This window comes from Sinocyclocheilus grahami, unplaced genomic scaffold (genome assembly GCF_001515645.1).
Source record: "Sinocyclocheilus grahami isolate Dianchi unplaced genomic scaffold, SAMN03320097.WGS_v1.1 scaffold131.1, whole genome shotgun sequence".
NCBI lineage: Eukaryota > Metazoa > Chordata > Actinopteri > Cypriniformes > Cyprinidae > Sinocyclocheilus > Sinocyclocheilus grahami.
The window spans coordinates 17,391-44,103 of record NW_015505310.1 but is presented as its reverse complement, the minus strand read 5'-3'; the positions used below and the strand labels follow the sequence as shown (position 1 = coordinate 44,103).

The window sequence follows — 26,713 nt, the reverse complement described above, 5'->3', positions numbered from 1 at the left end:
CGGTCATCCGACGTGACGTCGAGAGTGACCGACTGAAAGGGAACTGAGTGAGAGATATATGAAAAGTTGGATAATCATGGATAAAATACATAATCAAAGCAAGATCTAAAATAATATTTAATATTTATGTACATTATGAAACAGCAGTATGTCAAAAAAAAACATTACAACATTTGAGTAAGAATAAAACTTCAAAAGTCATCATGTATCAAATATATTATATTTAAGCCAAACCTTCAATGTAAAAAATATATAAATGTTGCTCCACTTTTGTCACTGAAATAAGAACATAATCATGGGATCCCAAAACGAACTAAGATATCCTTTATAAGTACAGCAGCAAATAAGCCATGAAATTGCTGGAAATAGTTGAGTCGTGCAGTTAATCTGAGAAGTTATTTAATTACATGGGAAAAGCACTGTTTAATATTTAAGGAAAGAAGGAAAGAGGAGTCATCACAGCCACCAGTATCATTTTTGGAAAGAAATTAACAACATAGAACAAGTATCCCAGATGACACCAGTGTTTCCCAAACCTTTTTGTACACCAGAGCTCCGTCAATAAGGCTCAAGTACCCCTTCATTTACATTTACATTTACATTTAGTCATTTAGCAGACGCTTTTATCCAAAGCGACTTACAATTGGGGGATACATAAAGTGATTCTTCTTAAAGAGGCAAACAGACACAAGAAGTGGTTGTAATACCAAGTTGTTAGACATTGTTCAAATAAGTACAAGCTAGAAAGAGAAGGAATAAATAAAGAGAGAGATACTTTTTTTATTTTTTTTTTATTTTTTTTATGATGAAGTCAAGTAGCTTCGAAAGAGATGAGTTTTCAGCTGTCGCTTGAAAATTGTCAGGGATTCAGCATTCCGGATAGGGGTGGGAAGATCGTTCCACCAGCCAGGAGTGGTGAACGAGAATGTTCTGGAAAGTGATTTTGAGCCTCTCTGTGATGGTACCACGAGGCGTTGCTCACTAGCGGATCTCAGACTTCTGAAGGGGATGTAAATTCGTAGTAGTGAGTGGAAGTAGGCGGGTGCTGAGCCTGTGGCTGTTCTATATGCAAGCATCAACGTCTTGAACTTGATTCGTGCCGCGACCGGTAGCCAGTGCAAGGAGATAAAGAGAGGTGTAACATGGGCTCTTTTGGGCTCGTTGAAGACCAGTCGTGCCGCTGCATTCTGAATCATTTGTAGAGGTTTGATTGTGCTTGATGGGAGTCCAGCCAGAAGAGCATTGCAGTAGTCCAGCCTAGAGATGACAAGGGCCTGGACAAGAAGTTGTGCAGCATGCTCCGTTAGAAAGGGCAGAAGGAGAAGATGGGAGTTTTTGCAGTGGGTGGGGTTGGTTTGAAGTCCTATGTGTGTGGGGCTGAGAATTGGCTACTGATTGTTCTGGTTTTGTCTGTGAAGAATGTGGCAAAATCATCAGCTGTTATAGAAGTGGTAGGAGGTGGTGGACAAAACCAGACACAACCATTTACACAAAACCAGAAATGTGTTCCTTTTTAACCCATACTTAATATCCCTGAGCAACATATTATTAAAGTTGTTATTATTTAAAAAAATAACATCAATCAATTCTGTGGGTGAAAAACAGACTTATCATTTGGCTTCCTTTTTTTTTTTTTAATGAGAAGTTTGGGAACTGATGTATAAACATTTTATATGACTGATTTATAATGGATTACAATTTAAGCTATACAATTTGTCCCCCTTTTTACATTTCCCATGACATTTTACAGAGTGTGTTTTTGATGACAACAAAGATATCTTGGCCCATTATACTTCCACTTGGAAATCTGCTGTAAATCGTGTTCTGAGCTTTAATAGAAATATATTTTTTTGTTCAAATAAAATCAATCTGTGATGGAATGGGATGAGGAAAATATATTTATTCTAGATATATATATATATATTCACTCTTACTACTGAACCCACTGGCATTTTGATTTGCAAAGTGACGTGAAATGTGACCCTGGACCACAAAACCAGTCATAAGGGTAAATTTTTCGAAATTGAGATTTATACTTCATCTGAAAGCTGAATAAATAAGCTTTCCATTGACAATATTTGGCTGAGATACAACTATTTGAAAATCTGGAATCTGAGGGTGCAAAAACATCTAAATATTGAGAAAATCGCCTTTAAAGTTGTCCAAATTAAGTTCTTAGCAATGCATATTACTAATCAAAAATTAAATTTGAATATATTTACAGTAGGACATTTACAAAATATCGTCATGGAACATGATCTTTAATTAATATCCTAATGATTTTTGGCATAAAAGAAAAATCGATAATTTTGACCCATATAATGTATTTTTGGCTATTGCTACAAATATACCCCAGTGACTTAAGACTGGTTTTGTGGCCCAGGGTCACAAATGTGAAATGAAAGTATGTAAGTCAGGGAATGCAGGTGATTGCGCTCACTCTGTTGGAGAACTTGGCCCCCCGATAGTTCCTCTGTGACAGGTTGAAAACAGTGTAATGGTCGGCATGCCGTGAGTCCAGAAAGGAACGGATATCCTCTGTGTGGTTCCTGTAGCCCATCTCCACCGCCTCAGCAGGATATGACATCACTGACAGAATGAAAGGACAATTAGGAGACTGTTATAATACTTCTTTCCAGTAGGTCCAGTTTGGCCAATACAAACAGATAAAACACAAACAACAATTTTAGCATCTGATATTCTTTAATGAAATGCATTTAAACTGGAATAACGGGGTGAGAGGGGTAAGAAATAAGCAAATACATTAAATAAGTTCAAACTGGCTGATGGTTTCCAACAGTTCAAACGGAAAGAGTACATGAGGATACACGTCTACACATTATGTGATGCATATAAATCCATCCATTTGTGAAAACCATGGAGAAAATGCAAATACAGTGGTATACAAACATGGCTATCATTCGCTACCACAGAATTATTCATTACTCACCAATAATCCGTGAGGTGATGTAGGCAATGTCCAACTCTCCTTTTGTATACCTACATTACACATAAGAGCACATATAAACTCAGATTTGACAGCACAACATATATTCATATCCATTTTGAAGGTATAATGTTTCATTAAATTATTCTGATATTCCTAAAAATGTTAAAACTCTAATTTATCATTATGGTAAAGTTACAACCCATATTACTTAAAAAGTTTAATTAAAATGTATTTAATTGTATCTTATACCTATACAACTGTAACTATTATTCAAAAGTTCAGAGTTAGTAAGATTTTTTTTTAAGATTTTCTTTTATTTAGCAAGGACGCAATAAATTGTTCAAAAGTGACAGTAAAGACATTTATTATGTTACAAATATTTATATTTCAAATAAATGCTGAATTTTACATTTGGTGAGTAAACCTCTTTCAAAACCTGCCCCCAAACTTTAGGATGGAAGTGTTTTTTTCTGTCTTTGGGCATAAGTCGTGAGGCTAACAGTAATTGTAGACATACTGGACAGCATTACACAACACCCAAATCACCTGTGTAATCTGCTGAAGCGTGAGATCCCTCTAATGTGATCATATGTAAACAAGCTATTCTAAGCCTCTGTGCAAGAGGTGAATGAAATACACTACTAGTTTACAGTGTGTGTGTTTGTGCGGTGGTCTGTTTGTGTGTATGGATGTCATTCAGCCTTTACATGGTGGCGGAAAATAGCATTACCAGTGTATTAGTGTGTGTAAGAGAAAAGCACATTTGGAAAGTTGAGTTGGAGAGTTTTTTTCATCATGCTTCATGTAAATAATTTAAACACTTTAACTTAGCAGGGTTATTATGCTGTATGCATGTCCCAAACATGTTTTAATTTACAATTTTTTTAAAGTGCAAATCATATCACAATTTAATTTTTAGTTTTAATAAGTTCGCTATCACTACTTTGGTTTGAGTGGATGTTGCCATTTTTACTCCCCAGGTGGTTTTTAACTTCTAACATGATCTATTAAGAAATATTCAAAATAATTTCTTCGTTTCTTTAGTCTTTAGTAATTCTTTAGTAATTTCTTTGTTTCTTTCTTTCATAAAATATACAGAACATAAAATATATTTTGAGAAACATCTCATTTTCTTTCCATATAATGGAAGTCAGTGGTGACCAGCATTATTTGGTTACCAACATTCTTCAAAATATCTTATTTTGTGTTCTGCAGAGGAAAGAAAGCCATACAGATTTGGAACAACATTAAGGTAAGTAAATGATGACAGAATTTACATGTTTGGGTGAACTAACCTGTTAAATAAACATTTTTAGCTGAAGGATTATATTATGCCTTAGTGCTTTTTGTCAGAGTTTTTTAATAGACAAATATCAATTATAAAATATTTTTAAAATAGCAAGGACGCAATAAATTGTTCAAAAGTGACAGTAAAGACATTTATTATGTTACAAATATTTATATTTCAAATAAATGCTGTTCTTATGAACTTTCTACTCATCTAAGAATTCTGAAAAAAATGTATCATGGTTTCCACAAAAATATTTAGAAGCACAAGTACATTTTATAATATATTAAAACAGAAACTGTTATTTAAATTTTACATTTGGTGAGTAAACCTCTTTCAAAACCTGCCCCCAAACTTTAGGATGGAAGTGTTTTTTTCTGTCTTTGGGCATAAGTCGTGAGGCTAACAGTAATTGTAGACATACTGGACAGCATTACACAACACCCAAATCACCTGTGTAATCTGCTGAAGCGTGAGGTCCCTCTAATGTGATCATATGTAAACAAGCTATTCTAAGCCTCTGTGCAAGAGGTGAATGAAATACACTACTAGTTTACAGTGTGTGTGTTTGTGCAGTGGTCTGTTTGTGTGTATGGATGTCATTCAGCCTTTACATGGTGGCGGAAAATAGCATTACCAGTGTATTAGTGTGTGTAAGAGAAAAGCACATTTGGAAAGTTGAGCTGGAGAGTTTTTTTCATCATGCTTCATGTAAATAATTTAAACACTTTAACTTAGCAGGGTTATTATGCTGTATGCATGTCCCAAACATGTTTTAATTAAAAAAAAATTTAAAGTGCAAATCATATCACAATTAAATTTTTAGTTTTAATAAGTTCACTATCACTACTTTGGTTTGAGTGGATGTTGCCATTTTTACTCCCCATGTGGTTTTTAACTTCTAACATGGTGATCTATTAAGAAATATTCAAAATAATTTCTTCGTTTCTTTAGTCTTTAGTAATTCTTTAGTAATTTCTTTGTTTCTTTCTTGGAACATAAAATATACAGAACATAAAATATATTTTGAGAAACATCTAATTTTCTTTCCATTTAATGGAAGTCAGTGGTGACCAGCATTATTTGGTTACCAACATTCTTCAAAATATCTTCTTTTGTGTTCTGCAGAGGAAAGAAAGCCATACAGATTTGGAACAACATTAAGGTAAGTAAATGATGACAGAATTTACATGTTTGGGTGAACTAACCTGTTAAATAAACATTTTTAGCTGAAGGATTATATTATGCCTTAGTGCTTTTTGTCAGAGTTTTTTAATAGACAAATATCAATTATAAAATATTTTTAAAAATATAAATATTATTTTACAATATTACCATTCATTTAAAATATAATTTGCCCATACTTTGCTTTTTATAATTAGTTTTATTTAATTATTTAAAATACTTATATATTTCTTTTTGACTTAAAAGTTATTCTAAAAATGTGAAAAAATTGACTAGGTATGTCCAAACTATTGACTGATATTGGTCATTGTACATATTGCCTAATATACATGCATGAAGCATAACCTCACATACATTTAAAATATGTAAAAAATAAATAAATAAATAAAAAACGTTTAAATCAATACTTTTGTCACACTCTCAGAAAAAATGGTACCCATTTAAAAGGTACTAATGTATTTAGTTCAGTTACTAATACATAATTTTAAAGTACTAATATTTACCTGGTACTAATATACCATTTAAGGGTACATAAGGTGCAATGATGTACCTTTTAGCTTTTGAATCTTAGGGTACTGACCCAGTGACAGCTTTGTATCTTCTTTCCTGAGAGTGCAGATGCCTTGTTGTAACAAACCACAAACTCTGTTTGACTGCCCATATCCTCAATATTAACACACACACACACACACCTAAAAAGAGTCATTACATTGAGGAGTCCTGTTATATTAATAGCAACAATCGTTATACAAAACTAGGTCACCAGGAACTCCATCGAAAGACCTTGACTCTGTTTTCTCTGAAGTCTTACACACGAACACAAGTGCAAACATGCATAAAACAAACACACAAATTCGTTTTTCTATCATGGTGGGGAATTTCCACAGACTTCTATTGTTTTATACTGAGCTACATTATTTGCTATGTTTAACAAGCTGTTTTCTACATTGGGGTAATATGGCTCCATGTGTGACATCTGATGTACACAAAACCATGAATACACGATGAGGACTTACGTGGCCACTTGGTTCATAACCTTGGTAGAGGTGTCTTTGATGGTGTCTTTCAGGTTGTCCTTGATGTTGCTGAAGAACTTTCCAGCACCTCCTTTAACCATATCCAGAAGTCCCCCTCCATAGTTTCCGTCCAAATCTGGAGATGGAGGGCCTTCAAATGATCAGAATTTCATATCTTACAACACACATGCAGATGGGACACCACAAACACACATCTTACATGTCATGATTAGTGATAGACTGGAATAACCAAAAACCAGAAATCATTCTAATATACTGATTTGGTGCTCGATAAACATTTCTTATTATTATCAATGTTAAAACAGTTGCTTTTTAATATTTTTGTGGAAATGGTCATGTATAAACTCAGCTAACCACTAGTCAAGACCACACATTATATATGTGTAAATGCTTATACAATGACTAGCATGCAGACTAAATATTGCAACGCATATCAAACATTTTTAACAAAGATGTCTGATGCTGATCACAGAGCAAACTCAAAGGCAAAGCATGTGCTTTTTGTGTTTATCTGAAGGTTTCGTTTTCCTTGTAAATACAGTTACCATATACTCAAAGCTTGTCCACAACCTGCTCTTCTAAACTATGCAAGTTTCACTAAAGCATCCTCATACTTTAAATAGGCTAATCAATAACAAATGCTACTGTATGTACAGATGTCAATGTGCATTAGATGATGGTACGAAGTTGTGTGTAAGTGCAAGAGCCAATAAAATAGACATGAGGAAATGGAGAAAACATTGAGCACCTGGCATGTCTAGCACACTAAACCACACCCATATTCAAAAAATCTGACTCAGCCACCTCCCACTCAGCTGCAGATTTTATACACAAGCATCAGTGAAGTCGAATGTTCACTGGGGTTCAGGATTTATGCAACAACTACATATAGAGTACTGGAGAAATTATGTATTTCTGTAGGCCAAATCCCAGAAATAGGATGACGAGCATTCCCATGCCCAAAACAAGCCGTCTGTGGATGAGTGTATGAAGTGAGGACTGATGGGACGTTGTTCTGCTTCTGTTCACAGACGATGAGTGAAAGGAGAATTTTAGAATAACATGACAGTCATTTATGACAATTAATTCTACAAGAACAACAGCTTGTTCCACTTGTCATGCATCATTACGCCATTTCTTTCCAGTTTCGTGCAGTACGTTTTGGTTTTGAATCCAATCAAGTGTTTACATGTCATCTTGATCAGATTACAAAAGGTATACACACACCACCCTTCTGATTCAATCGAAATTTAATTCAGATCGAGCTCAATCGGATTGATTAAGGTGTTTACATGAAGGCATTTCAGTCTGATTGAGCCATCAATCTGATTACTAACAGATTATTTGGTTGCATGTAAACGTAGTAAACGTGTGTTCATAATCACACTCTTGAAAATGATTCGAATGCAAGTTTCAGGGAAAATGTTTTTAAATAAAGATTTAAAGAGTTGTTGGAAGCTTAAGTTTAGCTTCTTATGGCAAAATTTAGGCTTCAAAATTCATAAAAGTTGTGTTCATGTGTAAAGATAATAATAATAATAATAATAATAATTCATTACATTTATATAGCGCTTTTCTAGGCACTCAAAGTGCTTTACATTGTCAGGGGGTATCTCCTCGTCCACCAGCAGTGTGCAGCATCCACCTGGATGATGCGACGGCAGCCATAGTGCGCCAGAACGCCCACCACACACCAGCTTATTGGTGGAAGGGAGACAGAGTGATGAAGCCAATCAGTAGATATTGAGATTATTATGATGAACAAAATATGTACACTGAACAAAATTATAAACGCAACACTTTTGTTTTTGCCCCCATTTTTCATGAGCTGAACTCAAAGATCTAAGACTTTTTCTATGTACACAAAAGGCCTATTTCTCTCAAATATTGTCATATATCTGTCTAAATCTGTGTTAGTGAGCACTTCTCCTTTGCGAGATAATCCATCCACCTCACAGGTGTGGCATATCAAGATGCTGATTAGACAGCAAGATTATTGCACAGGTGTGCCTTAGGCTGGCCACAATAAAAGGCCACTCTAAAATGTGCAGTTTTATCACACAGCACAATGCCACAGATGTCGCAAGTTTCGATGGAAAGTGCAATTGGCATGCTGACTGCAGGAATGTCCACCAGAGCTGTTGCCCGTGAAGTGAATGTTCATTTCTCTACCATAAGCTGTCTCCAAAGGCGTTTCAGAGAATTTGGCAGTACATCCAATCGGCCTCACAACCGCAGACCACGTGTAACCACACCAGCCCAGGACCTCCACATCCAGCATCTTCACCTCCAAGATTGTCTGAGATCAGCCACCCAGACAGCTGCTGCAACAATCGGTTTGCATAACCAAAGAATTTCTGCACAAACTGTCAGAAACCGTCTCAGGGAATTATGGTAGAGAAATGACCATTCAATTCACGGGCAACAGCTCTGGTGGACATTCCTGCAGTCAGCATGCCAATTGCACGCTCCCTCAAAACTTGCGACATCTGTGGCATTGTGCTGTGCAGTAAAACTGCACATTTTAGAGTGGCCTTTTATTGTGGCCAGCCTAAGGCACACCTGTGCAATTATCATGCTGTCTAATCAGCATCTTGAAATGCCACACCTGTGAGGTGGATGGATTATCTCGGCAAAGGAGAAGTGCTCACTAACACAGATTTAGACAGATTTGTGAACAATATTTGAGAGAAATAGGCCTTTTGTGTACATAGAAAAAGTCTTAGATCTTTGAGTTCAGCTCATGAAAAATGGGGGCAAAAACAAAAGTGTTGCGTTTATAATTTTGTTCAGTGTAAGAAAGAATTATAAACTTCTACTGGTCACAGAGCTTCTTTTCTGCAATAATTTTGAAAAATTACATTAGGTTTTTGGGTTTGGGTTTAGGTTTTAGGACCGTCGTGGAACGTGGACGGCCGAAGTATACTTTGGGCTTAAGGATGCCTCACATACAGCTCACGAAATCAGGACTGTGTTGTATGTAAGCTATTGTGCAACAATTGCCCCATTGCAAAAACCAAACTGCATGATCAAACATTTAGATGAGATAATTATATATTTTTGAAAAATGTCAAAAAATGCCCCTTCCACCCCTCAAATTAAAAAAATACACCCCACAAGAGTCACTTAATTTCCCCCATTTTCAAAATTGAAATTCAGGCCCTGAATGAATGTCTGTAAAAATCCTGATTGGAGTATCACCATAAATAATTATACATGTTAAAAAGAAGGCTTCAACGAGATTGGTATCTGTGATAGAGTCGGCAGATACTGCTTCCTGTGATCAATGATCAGTGATCGGCTCCAAAAAGGTAGCGATAAACAGAAAATAGAGATAAAAATCTATTTTTAGGTTTTTACTGCTCTCCTGTGCTGCATTTAAGTGTAAACAAACATGACGGCAAAGGTAATCACAAACCGATGATAATAGGTAATAATCATTTAATGATGATAAAATAGATCATTATAAAAGTTTAAACAACAGTTTTGTCCTCAAATTTGTTTGGTCGAATAGCATTCCAGTACAACTGACTTTTCAATGTTAGCATCCTTTGCTTGTCTGTTTGTTTGTTTGTTTTTTGACTCCCTCATTTTCTGTTATCACAGTAGGTGTAGAGACAAATGACTTTTTATGAATGAGCTGTACATTCAAACCACTCATTCATACAAACTTTATTTATTTAGGAATGAAACAAGGAATGAAACAAGTAAATGCCTATTTATGAGTCACTGTATCATTCATTCAACTAATTAATAAAAAAGTTTGTTGAAATTAATACATTTTTAATATAACTCTTTTTTTAAATCCAAATTTCATACATCAGAAATATATTGTCTTCAGTGTTCGAATTGTGTCAAAGCTCTTGGGGGGTCCCCCCCACCCCTTCACAAAAAATAAATAAATATTTATTATATTTATTATTTTACATATTTATATATATATATATATATATATAAATAGAATAAAATAAAATACAACTTTGTACCTATGATGCATATTTTTTGTCTTGTCCTCGTTATCATTGAGAAAACCTAATTCTAAGATAAAAGATTATTTTACGATGATTAGTGTACCAAATAATCACTAAGCAAAGAAGAATTAAATATCTAGCCTAGGGGTGTGCGATGTTGACAAAACATGATATCTCTATATTTTCTGGGTTTTTATCGATAACGATCGATAATCAGATGCTATTTTGTGAGTTTGAGAGTGTGTTGCTCTGCAGGACTGCCATGGACAGCTGACTCTGTGTAGTGGTCAGTTCACAGCAGTGACAGAAATTAATCTTTTACAATAAGTATAAAATGATTTTTACCCTTTATGGGAATTTTTACCTTTGTAAAGCCATTTTTTCTAGAAATGTGTCAAATTATTACATTTATTCAATATACAATAATAAGACATTTGGGGCTGTTACCAAACAAATAAAATCATTATCAACAAAATTCATGCAATGCAGAGGAAACACAAAAGCTGCATCTGAAGTGGCATTTATAGTTATAATAAAATATATATATATTATAATCCAGGCTATTGCAATGCTTTCTTGGCAGGTCTTCCAGCCACTTCTATCAAATATCTACAATTAATCCAAAATGCCGCTGCAAGATTAATCTTTAATGAGACGAAAAGAACGCATGTCATACCTCTGTTCATCAATTTGCACTGGCTACCAGTAGCTGCTCGCATAAAATTCAAGGCATATATATATACACCTTGCTACGTGTACTGCGTTAGGCTAACCGAGACTTGTCATTTGCACTTATATATTGTTGCTCTTTTTTTAGTTTTGACTGCTTTTATTGTCCTCATTTGTAAGTCGATTTGGATAAAAGCGTCTGCTAAATGACTAAATGTAAATGTAAATTTAGATGCATATACACACTGTTTAATGCAAGACATGAATGCTTTAACCTGCAGTTACAAATGCATAAATAATGTTTTAATATTTTAATCTTAAAACGTTGAATACTGATATTTCAAATGATTTTTTTTTTAAATATAAAAAGTACTTTAAAATGTGAAATTAAAACCACCAGTAGGTGGCAGCAAGTCCCTGTTAATAAGTGGGTCATTGTGATTGAACCAAATCATTGAAACGGTTGATTCATTCAAAAACGAAACACTGTCATGTTTTTCAGAGACGCAAAACAGTGCTGTGGCTTTGTTTGGAACCATTTTTGTTTGTGAAATAGAGCAAAAAATAGGCAATATGGTGTCTAAAACGTAAGTCTCTTAATATAAAATTCTTGTTTATTGAACTGTTGTATAAAATCAAACATATACATTTTCTGCCCCTATATCTTGAATTTTGGGAGCATTCTAAATGCAATTTATTAGACTGAATCATGCAGTGAAAGAACACTCTAAATGAGCATTCAGTCTAGCTAGTGTTTAAGCACTCATAACTCCTCTTATAATCAATGAAGCTGCCCATACACGGACAACTTACATCGTAACTACATCTGCACTTTGTTGCTTATGATGAGGGAATTTGCGAGTTTCAGTCTGAAAAAAGGGGGTTTCAGAGATGACTAATCTGAACGCCTCTGATTGGCTACTGCATTCCAAAGCTCAACAGAATCGTGTGTGATTGGTTATAATGAGCAACGCTGTAAAAACGTGTAAAAATAAAATATGATGTAACATAAGCAGGTCTAAATTTAATACAGCAATCGAAACTTAATTTTAAGTATTAAAGTTTTATTAAAAAACCAGGGGTCCCCTCCAAGTATATTTTTTGGGGTCTTATGGGGGGTCCCTTAATGCTTATGGGAGGTCCAGGACCCCCCAGCCCCCCCTCAATTCGAACACTGATTGTCTTCTCCCCCAGTGACAGGTTGTCTAACAGGGGTGTTGCTAGACCCTTTTTACTGGGGCATGAGCCCCAGTGAAATACTGCTGTGCCCCAGTTAAATATTACTGATAAATCCTTATGTGTCAATGAAGATTACTGTATATCAACCTGAAAATAATTTTCTTAGATAGCATTTCAGCTATCAAGTCATGTGTGTTTTTATCAGCTGTTTAGAATCATAAACTAGCTAGGCAGGTTTGCGAATGAATCACTCTTTTGATCTAATCGGTCAAACAGTTTTACAAAAAGGTTTGAAATTGTTCACGCTCCAGCTTGAGTCATTAAAACAGTTCACTCATGCACTGAATCATTTGCAGCGGTTTCTCACACCAAAATAGTAAGGGGATATTTTAAAAGACAGAAAAGAGCATTTTCTAAATACACTGAAGCAAAGCAATTTGTCAGAATGGCTAATAAATTTCTGATTTTTAAAAACAATTTTATTGCACTTTTTCTTATCTCTCACAACGCATACACAGGTTGTGTGTACACATATCCAAACTGAATTTACCTGTCAGCACATGACAACATCTGTAAAAATACAGCCATTTTCAGACATTTCTATGTTCATTTAGGATCACTTCCTTGCAGCTGAACACTTGTGCACTTACACTCAGATTAAATGTTTTCATTCTAAAGAGCTGCAGCCATTAGAGAAGGCTGTTAGTGTTTAGTGTGCCCTCTTTAGATCTGCTGAGATGAAACATCCTGTGGGGAAAATAGTCTTCACGGGGATGAGAAACATAAGGATACACACGTCTGTATTTGCCTGTGTTTTTTAAAGATTTTCCTCATGCTGTGCTATGGCCTTACAAGGCCTATAAGTGCCTTAAAAAATAAAAATAACAATAATGTACTATAATAAAATATCAGTGATGTTGCTTGCAATATATAAAAAGGTGTTCAAGAGTAATAGGAATATTTAAGTTATTTAAAAAAAAAATCTCTTGTGCTCACAAAAATGCAGTAAAAATAGCATTTCTGTCAGGACCACTATCGTCAAAGATGATTGACAATTAGCATACAGTTTGTATTGGCGGTATGGTTCCATTCTGGGCAAGAACTCCCTGCGCATCCATGCAGCCTAGCATGGATGAGAGCAGGGAGAGCAGCGATAACCCCCCCAGGGTAAACAGAACAGAACCAACATAAATGTATTGCAGATATCGTTAAGTTCAATAATGTTATGTACACATTTTAGAATTAGTCTGATTCAAAGGAGAATCAGAAGGCTGAATCCTGACTGACAGAGGAGGAGTTGGGGATGGAGGAGGGTAATTAGCTATTGAGCAATGCGAAAACTGCTGATACTACTGCGGGACCTTATATATGAATACTTAGATGGGTGTCATATTCCAATAGGTTGATGGGGATCAGCTCTGAGTCAGCTGATGCGAGCTTGACTAACGTGACCTGCCAGAACTGACGCTACGCTAGATTATTACGTAATACACTCAAAATAGCATTACTAAAATAGTATTAAATAGTATTAGTATTAAATAGTAATATATCATTCTAATATGCTGATTTGCTGCTCAAGAAACATTTCTTATTATTAATGATGAAAACGGTGGTGCTTATCCTTTTTTCTGGAAATGGTGATAAGCTTTTTTTCAGGATTCTTTGATTAATAAAAAAAATCAAAAGAACAGCATTTATGTGAACTATAACTCTTTTGTAACATTATACATGCTTTTTTTATTTCACTTTTGATTAATTGAATGTATCCTTTTTTTATCTTACTTATAATTACCCGAAACCTGAATGGCAGTGTATCACAGATTTCACAAAAAGCTAAATTAGCATAAAGCTGCATTAACACTGACATTGACAATAAGAAAGGCTTCTTGAGCACCAAATCATCATATTAGAATAATTTCTGAAGGATCATGTGACACTGAAGACTGGAGTAATAACTATTCAAACAGAAACTTATGAATTGCAGTAATAATATTTACCAGTATTACTAAATTGTACTATTTTTTACCAGTAAACAGAGAAGAACTTCCAAAAAAGAGACCTTATCAGCACTTTTCTGCCTCCAAATTGTTGTTGTATCTAGAAGAACAGGGTGGCCTGGCACTGCTTTAACAGTGGGCCCGGCCAGAGAGTGGGCTTCCTGTCAGACTTGCCATGAAGGTACAGAGGAGTTCTATTCTGAGTGAGCAAATACGCAGGAGTGCAGTTGACTTCAAAGTCCAAGGCTGCCCCCTCACAGAGCCCAGAGTCTCTGAACTCCTACCAATGTCCCTTTAATCGCACAAAGAGCCCAAGAGCGCTTGTATGTGTGTGACAGAGAGAGGGGGCCGTCCTGAGCACAAAGATCAGATCAGTGCATTTGTAATATAAAAGAATTTGTTCCTAACACATTTCCTCTTTTATTCTCTATCGCTATCACAATCCTCCCTTTTTTTGTCCTTTTAAAGGGGTCATATGATGCTTTTTTAAAGATTATTATTTTGTGTATTTGGTGTAACAGAATATGTTGACATGCTTTAATGTTCAAAAAACAAGCCCTCTATGCCCCGCCTCTCTCAAACGCTTCGTTTTCTACAAAGTCCCTCCTTCCGACAAGCGCAGTCTGCTCTGATTGGCCAGCTGACCCAGTGCATTGTGATTGGCCGAACACCACAAGCACTCGTCGGAAATGTAACGCCCCTTACCATAATCGCGAGCTTCAGCTTTCAAAATAACATAAAGACAGTAAATAATGTCAGTTTTACCATCAGTTCAAGCCCGAAAGGGGAACAGAGTCGCGTGATAGACACAGTGATGAATATGTGTTTGCAGTACACAAGCCACGGTTAAGACAGCTGACTCCGCTGTCTCGCTCTCTCTCTCTCTCGCGCTCTCTCTGTGACGTGCAGCCCCCTGTGTGTGTTTGTGTGTGTAATGGTGTGCTTCTGTGTCTTGTTACAAGACCCAACTGGCTTTTCAATTATATATCACCTACAGACTCAAACAAAGCTACTGTCCTTTCAAGCAGCAATTTAAAACATTCAAAATTCTCTCATGAAATGCAAAGTGAATAATTATGAAACTAAATGAACAGAGGTTTGAATAAGCACAGTATTTTCTCTAAAAATAGCGAATATTAGATTCACACACTAAATGCACTGTGACTAGACTGCATGCTGAAAACATGGCCACTGCAATGAAGCAAACCGTCACAACAAATCCCTCAACACAAAGCTGGACCATGCACCTGCCTCTTGATGTAAACCTACTGTTATAGTTCACTGTGTCAGAACTTTCTTTTGAATAGAGACAGAAGATGCTATTGGTTAACCACACCATTGGTTTTTTTAAAGACAGGTTTAGCTTAATTGTAAAATAATTTATGGTGAAACATTGCTGAAATGGATTTCAAAATGGAAAGGTAACCTAAAAATGGTATTAACTGGCTTTATTTAAGTCAAAAATATTATTTAATATCAACCTAAATACATGAATTAATACCAATAAAACTATTTTATGGGTCATATCAGGTATTAAATACCTCTTTATGGTAACAATTGCGGGTTTTTACAGTGTATCACATTATAATCAGTGAAGAAAGTGGCTTTCTTCGCTCTAACCATCACATTTGTTTAGATTTAATTAACAAAGTTATGTTCTTCATTCATGTTATCAGTTATATTGTTAGGCATAGTTGTCATTTATAATGATTTAATCATTATCTAGCATTATTTGTTTGGCTTGTAGCATCTGTATGTTTTGATTACATGGTTATATGAACTTACTTACAGTCATCATGTTTAAATAAGTTTAAAATAATATCGCAATGTGTTATTTTCAGTGCATTTTACAAAAAAGAAAATTTTAATAGCTCAAATACAAAAATCATAACATCTAAATGAACTGGTTTTATTCAATTCGCTGAATCAACCTAATACAGTACATTTATAATATATAGATAATAAATTATACATATATAATGCTTGTAAAATGGTACAGCTTTTTAAATATCTGAAAGTACACTCTTAATATCAGTCAGTCAAGCAGTCAAGCATTATAATATGATAATCAAGTATTATTTAATAATAAAAGTTTAGTAAATAGAATTAAAACTTGGTAACCATGAACTTAGGACTGGTGCTGGTGCTTTTTTTGGTCATTCAGTGTTCCTGTAAAAAAAAAAAACCAACAATAATACTGATAAGATATTATTATTATACGAATTCTACTAATAAGAACAATATAAACACGCACTAAGGATTAATGAGCTACTGGATTCATGAATATTAATCAGGTTGTGTGCGTTTGCTCGAACTGATTCGCTGAAATCAAAACAGGGATGATGAGCAATGAGATTGTCATTTGCGCATTAGTTCCGCCTACTACAGGAAAACCCGGCAGTTCTTAAAAGCTGAAGATTTCCAAAGGAACTCTTTTTTTCAGGAAAGTAGGCATGGGTCGGTATGAGATTTTGACGGTATGATAACCTTAAGCAAAAATATCACGGTTTCACGGTATTACGGTATTGTTGTTACAGCTCTAAAATGTGTTAATTTGAAATGTCTGGGTAAAAAAAAAAAAATGCACATCCATTTAAATGAACTGAAAAATATCACAGATCGCTTGACGGAGAGTGAAACTCTGAAGCGCTCAGTCAGAGTGTTCTGTGAGTGAAAATATATCTGTGCTAATCATATACTCAGCCTCCAACTCACACACTGGCGAGTAAAATCTGAGAATTTATTAGCCATTGGCTAATATTAGACATCATTTAGTCGCCCAGAGTGAAGATTTAGTCGCATATGCGAGTGATTTACTCGCAATGTAGCAGGTTGCAAGATATTGAAGGTTACCACTTTTTACAGTGTTGGTTAGTATAGTAGTATTACATAATTCAATCATTTTTATTCATGATTAAAAATATTAATAACTATGTAATTGAATGACTTATCGTCACAGTTTTTTTTTAATATGTTCTGGTACATACAGCTTTAATTTTTTTGTGTAAAATTTAACAAAAACAATTACGGTATAGTCTATATAGGCCAAGTTTTCTTTCTCACAAACAGCAGCAGACATCAGCTGGGACTAAAACACCTGACACTAGCTCTTCCTCATGTCTCAGTCCTGAAGGCCACCTTTCATCCCAGATCACTGCAGTAAAACAGCAGCAACCCGTATAATACAGACATCAAAACTCTTTTTTAGCCATTGCTATCCTAGTCCATAAACTGCTTGCAAGAAACCCAACTATATGCACGTCCAAAGCATGCTGAGCAATACCTTGATGCTCCTGCATAGCACATCAACGTACGAGGCATCAACATACGTCATTTATACACATATATATGACCCTGGACCACAAAACCAGTCATAAGTAGCACGGGTATATTAGTAGCAATAGCCAACAATACATTGTTACGGGTCAAAATGATCGATTTTTCTTTTATGCCAAAAATCAATAGGATATTAAGAAAAGACCACGTTCCATGAAAATATTATAAGATAATATATCAAAACTTAATTTTTGATTAGTAATATGCATTGCTAAGAACTTCATTTGAGCAACTTTAAAGGCGATATTCTCGCAATATTTCGATTTTTTTTGGCACCCTCAGATTCCAGAATTTCAAATAGTTGTATCTCGAACAAATATTGTCCTATCCTAACAAATCATACATCAATGGGAGGCTTAATTATTCAGCTTTTGGATGATGCATACATCTCAATTTCAAAAAATATTGACCCTTATGACTGTTTTTTGTGGTCCAGAGTCACATACCTAGTTCACAATACTCGAATTTCAATAGCTCATCTATCAACTAACAATCAAAGTAGTTAGTGGAGCTTCCAATAAGCCAGACTGTGACTTTGATCAATTGACATGACACAGCACACGAACAGACATGCTTCCGGCGGATATCGCCAACTAATATTTAATCCACCACCTTGGATTCTAACGGGAAAGCAGCATGCCTTAAAAACAAACACAAAACAGCTTGTTTGATGCGTGTCAGACGAAGGAGCGGCATCCGGTCGACACGGTTTTCATACCTGAGCTGTCCATGGTGCTGTAGTCGTCCTGCCGCGCGGGGCCTGTTTTAACGCTGCCGAGGGTCCCTGCCGTCAAACCGCCGCCGCCGCCGCTTCGTCCCCCGGTGTAGAAGTCTCCGCTGCTATCGACCAGCTGCAAAGATTCGTAGCCATCGTAACTGCTCTTTTTCTTGTAGCCACCTAGCAGGCTCATGAGCACAATTGGCAATCACATAGACGTAAGACAACGACGATTTCAAGAGACTAGGGGAATGCACATGTTCTGTGGGACAGCTCGGAGGGAGGGAATAATGTCCCGCTACATACGGCCGCTAGCTGCGGGAGAGAAGAGGGCGGTGTGTCTTCAAGCGCCGCATTTACTACGCTGCACACACACAGAGCCAGCAGCCAATCAATGCAGCCGGTTAACATCCCACTCTGCACCCTCTGTCCACATCCTGTGCCTGCTTTGTATCTCATTATTTCATTTAGACAAGTGTATAATAAATCTATAACCTACCTGAATGATCATATTAACAAACATTATTACGATGGTCATCATAACACAAGCAAATAGTTAATAATTACATGAAAAGGAAAATTGTATTTTGCATTGCTACATTATTTTCTTAACAATTAAGCACATTTACAGTTACCATTATTTTAATTAGGAAAAAAAATCATTGTTTTACAGTAAAAGTTATATACTATGAAGTGAATTAATGTAAAAGTTGTTAAATATTACTGTATTACAATAATATGAACCATCATTCAGATTAATAGATATTAAATACACAAACAAACAAACAAAAAACTAATTTAAAATGTTCCGATACATTAATTAATATTTAGGAGGGAAATGTGCTTAACTGTCATGAAAATGATGAAATAAAATAAAAAAACTTAAAATTTAATTTAAAAACCTTTATATACAGTGGGGCAAAAAAGTATTTAGTCAGCCACCAATTGTGCATTCCTTTTTCCGTAGTATTTCTAACCAGCCCCAAATCTGCATTGAATCTGCACATGCATGCAGACTGTTAATAAATCACCCCTTTCTTGTTTGTTTATTAACTATTTTCGCCAATTTTATCATGCATGCTTTTAGAATTTCTCTCAAAATAAGCATAAAGAAGTTGGAGGGAAAATATGCAGATTCTGTCTATGGTTTATTAATAGAATCTTGTTTATTTATTTAATATATTTTTTGTTTGTTTTGAATGGTCTGAAAAGCTTCAGCAAAACAGCTTGTTCTTGTTCAAATCTGCCTGTTTTTGCTTTGCATACAAATAAACATTTCAGAACAAGTCATTTCTAAACACTAAAGGCTGTAAGACTTGATAATAAAGGCATGCATATTTAGTATGTAAAAGGTAAAAATCCCTCTTCTCCAGTAAAGAAAAACCAAGTGTACTTTTATGGCTGTTTAGTTCAAACATAAATTTGTCTTGGTTGTATCTGTGCCCTGCAGTGCTAAATAAATGTTGTTGTTTTTGCATGGGCTTTGCATTGTTTTCTGTCTATGGGTAACCCTGATATAGTGTTTTGTGCTTTGCCAGTGGAAGTCAGGCAATCCAAGACTTCCTCTCTGGTAGGATGATTTATGCAGCCCCCTTGCTTGGCATCCACTGTGGCTACATGCTTTCTCATAAGAGAGCTGAAGTCCGGGCAACTCTTTGAGAAGAGTGAGACTGAGAACACAGCATGTAGGAAGTGTCACCAAGTGTCACCAAGAGAAAAGCTCTGGTTGCTGTCTGCCATTAATTACCAATTTAACGCTAACTCCAATTCATTCGTTTACCTTTACTGTTATTAAAACAATCAGTAAAAGTCAGCTGGAGGACACTTGTAGTTGTAATACAAACTTTAAAAAGACAGAACATATGATCATGTTGCTTTAATCCCATGGTACTATTTGAAGAGCAAGAGAATGTCAATATTGTTATTTCAGTAGGCTATATATAATGAAAATCATCAGCTGAGAAAATGGTAAGCATATGCACATTAGCCCCACCAACAGCCAGAATAGCAATCATTGCATTTCAGGCAATACACAAGTAAAACTATTTTTTGTTCAACAGCTTTTTTTTTTTTTTTTTTAATTAAAAAGCTTGCTTCTGCCACAGGGTTAAAAAAATTGCACTTATTTTTTCCCAAGACTGAGATTGCATCTCACAATTTGGATTTTTTTTCTGACTTTTTTTTTAGAATTGTGATAGAATTAGAATAGAATTGTGAAATATAAACTCATAATTGTGAAATATAAACTGAATTGTGAGATTTAAAAGTCACAATCATACCTTTTTTTTGTTCAGTGGTGGGAAAAAACAATTGTGAGATGTAAACTCATAATTCAGAGAAAAAAATCTAAATTGTGAGATGTAAACTCGCAATTGCAAGAACAAAAAACAGAATTCTGAGTTTATATCTCACAAATTAAAAAAAAGTAATATTACCTTTTTTATCTTTTTTTTTTTTTTATCTCTTGGCAAAAACGGGCTTTGATAGAAAAGCATTAGGCTTGTCGGAGTTAATCTTACACTCACACAAGGTTGTTTTTTAACACATCTTGTGATCTTTTTCAAGGCCTGTAACTTGTAAATGTCTGATAATCTGTCACCTACAATGTTACAAGCGTCTTTAAAAAGAAATCGCACTCTATACCCTAGAGGCAAATCTAGTACTTTATACATGCTTAGAAAGCAAGACTGGACTGAAGGAAGTAAGCATTATTTTCTCTTTTTATTTCAATATGTTTAAAAGACCGTCTTCATATTCACAAACTGGCATCTGTATAAGACTACAACGAATTTTATGAAACCATTAACAAAAGCTTACATGCCTCACGCACTGTAGGTGATTCAGGTGACACTCAGACCACAAAGTATCTTGGTTAATATGTTGGCTGAACGAAGTGGACTTGGATTCATGGGTTTGGATTAATTTTTAACATAATGAAAGCTTCAATTGTAGTAGCTTGCTTAAAAAGAAGTTACTAAGGTTGCATTAACCCTTTAGGAACCCTTATAGTTTAAACCGATAGTTCTTTGCAGCTGGTAAAAAATTATATAGGCTTAAAACTCACATTGGATCAATTCAGCTGAGATGAGACATCATCAGTCATGAGAAACATTCTAATGTAAAGCCGAAACTGTGAGGACATGCGATATTGCGTCCATGGCAACAGAGGCAGGGAGCGCACCCTTCTGCACAGCTCCATTATGGTGCAAGGGATTCCCCTAAACCTTTTAAACCATCATAAACTGACCATGTGCATATTATAGATTACACATTAAAAACAATCAAACAATATAACACCTTCTTTGTCACTGATCAAATGTCTGTGATTTTTTTTTTTTCAATTAAAAACATAGAGAAGATGGATCAGATGAGATCATATAATTTTGTGCCATTTACTACCATTTTCCAGAATGAATGAAGAGCGGATTTAATCATTGCTTATTATCAGTGGATCAAACTAACAGTAATATTGTATGGAATAAAACGAACCAGCAAACTTCAGGTAAATTATCTGATTTTTTTTTCTCATTTGCCCTGAATGTGTTTATTAGTGTACCTAACTATTATATATTATTTAAAAATGTGTTCCATAAAATGTTATATTAAAGATCTAGCTCTCTCTCTCTATATATATATATACAGTATATATATATATATATTACCCTGCTGGAAAATTGTGTTTTAGAATATATAGCTGGTTTCTATCTGGTCTAAGACGATTATTAGCATCTTGGAAATGCTAGCTAGCCAGCTACATCCATACATACATACATACTTTAATAAATAAATAAACTGATTAATTAATACATACATACATAGGCAACAAATACATAAATCATAACACATAAAATATCAAAACAGCTTAAGATTTTCAAGTTGTTTTTTTGGACGATGGTAGCTGGTCAAACAGCTAAATGACCGGTGCTACCCTGTCAGATTTACATTTTGCTACATCCCATTAAATCAGATGGTAGCATAATTCGACAGCGAAAAGTGCTACATATCAGATTGTGCTTCCAGCATGATATTAATAAGGTGTGAGGCTTTATTAACATGTACACCTACCCCAACCCTAAACCTACCCTTACAGTGGGATAAATACAGTGTTGGTAGCATAATCTGATAGGTAGCATTATTTGTCAGAACACCGGCTTGCACCTGCAAAATATGCCAATCTTAGACCAGCTAAAAATCGACCATGTTCCAAATCATCTACAATCCTAAAACTAGATTTTCCAGTACGGTCTATTCTTCTGTCGAAATCTCGGTTCATCCGAATACATAATAATAGTAAGCGATGATACTAAACATCACCTCCTCTGCATCAGGCGTCCGATCAGCTGATCTGATCCAAATGTCGTGACTCTTGTAGGTTATTGCTTCTTAAAACAGGCCTATCGTCATATACAAATTCTCAAGCGCGATATTAAGCTGCAACGGTGTTGGCATGATGAAGACCACATCTAAACAAAACACCTATGGCACTACATGAAACGTAATACTTATTTAGCAATGCAGATAAGGATGAAAATCCAACCTCGGGATTGATTATGACATCACGACAGCCACGACGGTTTATATATTAATAACAATTCACTCCGTAATATCGAAGATGTCTCATTCACTGCTGTATGGCTACAGCTACTAATAATAAACACATTCAGCGGTTTATAAACAGCGCTTTCCTCCTACCTTTCGATGCGCTGCCTCTCATTCTCCGATGCCCCCCAGCTGATGTCAGAAACGCTGACCTTTCATTTGTCATTCGCTGGCTGTCAAAGGTCAGATTGGCGCGTGTCTCAGCGAATCGTGCTCGATCAGATTCTTCAAGCGGCGATGAAGAGCTTCTTCAGCATCATCGAATCAAAACCTTCAAGCCAAATCCACAGCCTGACCGTCAGTTTGATCTAACCTTAGATTAATAAACATACGTACTTATACTTTTTTTTATTTTTAAAAATGTTTAATCATTCTAACTGTACAAAATATGCACGTAAGCGTTCATATCTAAGAAAACACGGAACGGATTTTTGAATTGGGAGTCAAATCTATCGCTGATTTGTTGTAACGTTAGTTGTTTTTTAAGCTACAGGCTATTAAGCAGTCAAACTTGACTATTTTTATTTCGTTTATTTATTTTTCATGGGAAGGATGATGATCATTTTAGCTGTGTGTGATATTGTGGACTTCCGTGATGCCGCGCACAGACTGGACGCAGATGGTATGTGCCATATAGACATAATAATAATTGTATGTGCTACTATGGCTGATACTGAGCTCCTGAATATTAATTAGATGATGGTGACGTTGCACGGCAAACTTCCTGGAACGTCCAACTGGGAACGTGTATTTTACCTTATTAATATTCATGAGGCAAGCCTTCGCCGTAGTAGGATTTGTAAACGTTATTACACATATTGCAGCCCCCGGCCAGAGCATCCCACCCAGCTGGCCAGATGCCACGTGAGACGTTTTTACCAGCAGAAAGCTAACAATAATAATAAATAATCATTAAAAAATATTTTGGCTGTAGGCTTACATAGGCTATATATATAGGGCCTGTGTGTGTGTGTGTGTACAAGTGAGGAATGCAACAAGTGATTTATCATAAGGAGGCAATAACGTCACGCTAGCAATACAAAGTTTCATACATTGCCCACAATAGTACAAGCTACAAGAAAGATGTATAGATGTAATATAACGATAGTAAATGCATAGGACAATATTTTTTAATGTCAGTAGGGTGCAGTTAAAGGAATAGCTCACCCAAGACTGATCATTTGCTCAAAGTTTACTCACCCTCAGACCATCCAAGATGTAGATGAGTTTATGTCTTCATCAGAACAGATTTGGAGAAGTTTAGCATTACATCACTTCCTAACCAATGGATTCTCTGCATTGAGATTTCACAGCAGAGAATCACTTTCTGAATGAGGGTTCAAACAGCTGATAAAAACATCACAATAATCCACAAGTAATTAACTTCATTGCAGTGCATGTTTGTAAGAAACAAATCATAAAGGCAACTTAACTTTAAACCGTCACTTCTGGCCAAAATACCAGTCCATAATCCATAATATTGCTTCCTCCAGTGACAAACATCATCCCCGTTGTCCTCTCACCCACCAACATATTTGTTAGAACTGTTTTTTTGGGCTGTTTTCACTTGTAAAAAGGTGCTTGACCCGTGCATATTTCTCTCCTAATTCAAACGAGACTTAATACTTATGCAATATTATGGATAGAGGATTTATATTTTTATTTTAGCCCTAAAGCAATGGTTTGAAGTTAATTAAAAACATCTTAATTTGTTTATTACAAACACGCAGCTTTCTACTTCACTGGATGTTAATTAATGGACTGGAAGTGGAAACATGGATTACTTGTGGATTACTGTGATGTTTTATTCAGCTGTTTAAATTCTCATTCCAGCAATACACATTCACTGCAGAGGATCCATTGCTGAGCAAGTGATGTCATTTTTTCAAATATTTTCCAGTGAAGAAACACATCTACACCTTGGATGGCCTAAGGGTGAGGAAAATTTCATTTTTGGGTCAACTATTTCTTTAAGTGCAACTATTCCTTTAAGAGATGACACAGCTAGCAGTGTAACACAGCTAAAAAAAACTTTCACAAGGTTTTTGTGAAATAAGCCCGTAAAACAGGGGTCTACCAAGAGGTTCAGTTCTCCTAGAGGGCCAGAGTTTAGATCCAACCCTGCTTCAAAACACCTGGCTGTAATTTTGGAGTAATTTCAAAGACCTTTATTAGCTGGTTCAGGGGTCTTTAACGCTGGAACTAATGCAAGAAGGTAGAATAGTTTTATAAGGGTAGTTTAAAATGTAGAAATTAAATTATGCTATGCAGAAGCATTTACTGTTTTCCATTTGAAGAAAATTATGTTTCATTCTCACTATGTTACTCAGTGTGAACACACAACTCACACTTTTGTGTCTCAATCCACTGCCTAGTTCAGTGGTAAGTACACTGTCCAGGGAGTCATCCAGACTAAAAAAATGTAACTAAATGGTAACATCTAAATTAATGGGTTTTATTCCAGTTAAAAGCATTATTTAATATCAGTAAATCAGCCTAAATACATTGATTTTGTAACACCCCTGTGGACTGTTTGTTGTGGTTTCTTCCCCTTGTTTTGGTTTAGCCTGTCTAATTATTAGTTAATCACCTCATTGTGCTCACCTGTCGGTCCCTCGTTAACTGCCCTATATCTGTTCCTGTCTCTTGTGTTCTAGTTGGTCGGTTATTGTAAATGTTACCCCGAGTGTGTGTCTGTCTCTGCCTTGTTGTTGCTACATTAAATATCCTTGTCGTCCTCGTCATCCTGCCTGCCTCCACACACCTGGACCGTGACAGATTTACACAAACAAAACTATTTTCATGAGTCAGATTAGGTAAGCTAACAGTTGCAGGTTACCAGGTTTTACAATGTATTTCTGATGCTGCCCTGCTGTCCAAATCTTTCCAGTGCATAGAAATGTGTGCTCCTTAGAAATCAGGAATTGGAATGAGTAGTATGAGTTTAAATAAGAAGGTTTTTTTTTGCAGAAACAATTATATAAGGGAATGGCGGTTTGTTTTCACATTCATTATTCCTTCAAAACCTACTAACTTTTCGCTATTTTAATGTTGCTACATACCCAGTTAACAAAAATATGTTCTTAGATTGTTTTGCTCACTGTCATTTTAATTTTTCAAAAGGTTTTTAAAAGGTTTTTCTTGGTTATATGAATGTTAAGGGAGCATTCCATTTTATCATTCTGCCAACATTATGGTAAAGTTAATTTTGAATGGTCTCTGACCATTCTGAAACAAAAAACTTTACCCCCAGCTAAAAACGTTTCAGGAAAAAAATGATCCTTGAGCAATGTATAAATAACATTTTTATGCTAGCATTTTGAGATTATTAAAACTCAGATAACTTTGAATAGACATTCTGTTAACATTATTTAAAGAATGTTTCGTAACTTTGGGAGAACCTTGCCAAAGTTAGCTGAAAGAATAAAATGTTCACCTGGATGCGGGGAGGATTGAAGCACATGTTGTACACTCTGCCACTGGGTGGATGTATCCATCGATGTCGCAGCCTTTCCTTCAGTGTTTCCAAAGGAATGTTGAGATTGATGGCTACATCCAGATCACAGGCACTGTTCAGGGCTTCAGCCTGAGCTAGTGTTCGAGGGAAACCTGGAGGGTGAGTGCACAAATGACTTCTAATACTTGAATACAGGCCCAAACGGATTATTTACATGAGTAATTACATTTCCTTTCTTATTTGATTATAAAATTTTACAATATTAGCTTTAGGTTATAAATAGTATTTTGAAATGCCACTTTAGTTGCAAAATGTAGTTTCGCAACT

General features: G+C 35.5%; 1 protein-coding gene across 1 annotated transcript in view; it reads right to left on the bottom strand.

Annotated features, from left to right (window-relative positions):
* The window catches only part of LOC107590617 (putative tyrosine-protein phosphatase auxilin), a 34,194-nt gene extending 15,469 nt beyond the window's left edge, over positions 1-18,725 (bottom strand). The window contains exons 1-4 of the mRNA XM_016279484.1: positions 18,331-18,725; positions 6,440-6,590; positions 2,951-3,000; positions 2,441-2,589 (exon numbers count right to left, since the gene is read on the bottom strand). Of these exons, the coding sequence (XP_016134970.1) occupies positions 2,441-2,589; positions 2,951-3,000; positions 6,440-6,590; positions 18,331-18,523 (543 nt within the window). The 5' untranslated portion in view covers positions 18,524-18,725. The remainder of the gene's footprint in view (positions 1-2,440; positions 2,590-2,950; positions 3,001-6,439; positions 6,591-18,330) is intronic.
* Positions 18,726-26,713: the final 7,988 nt, after the last annotated feature.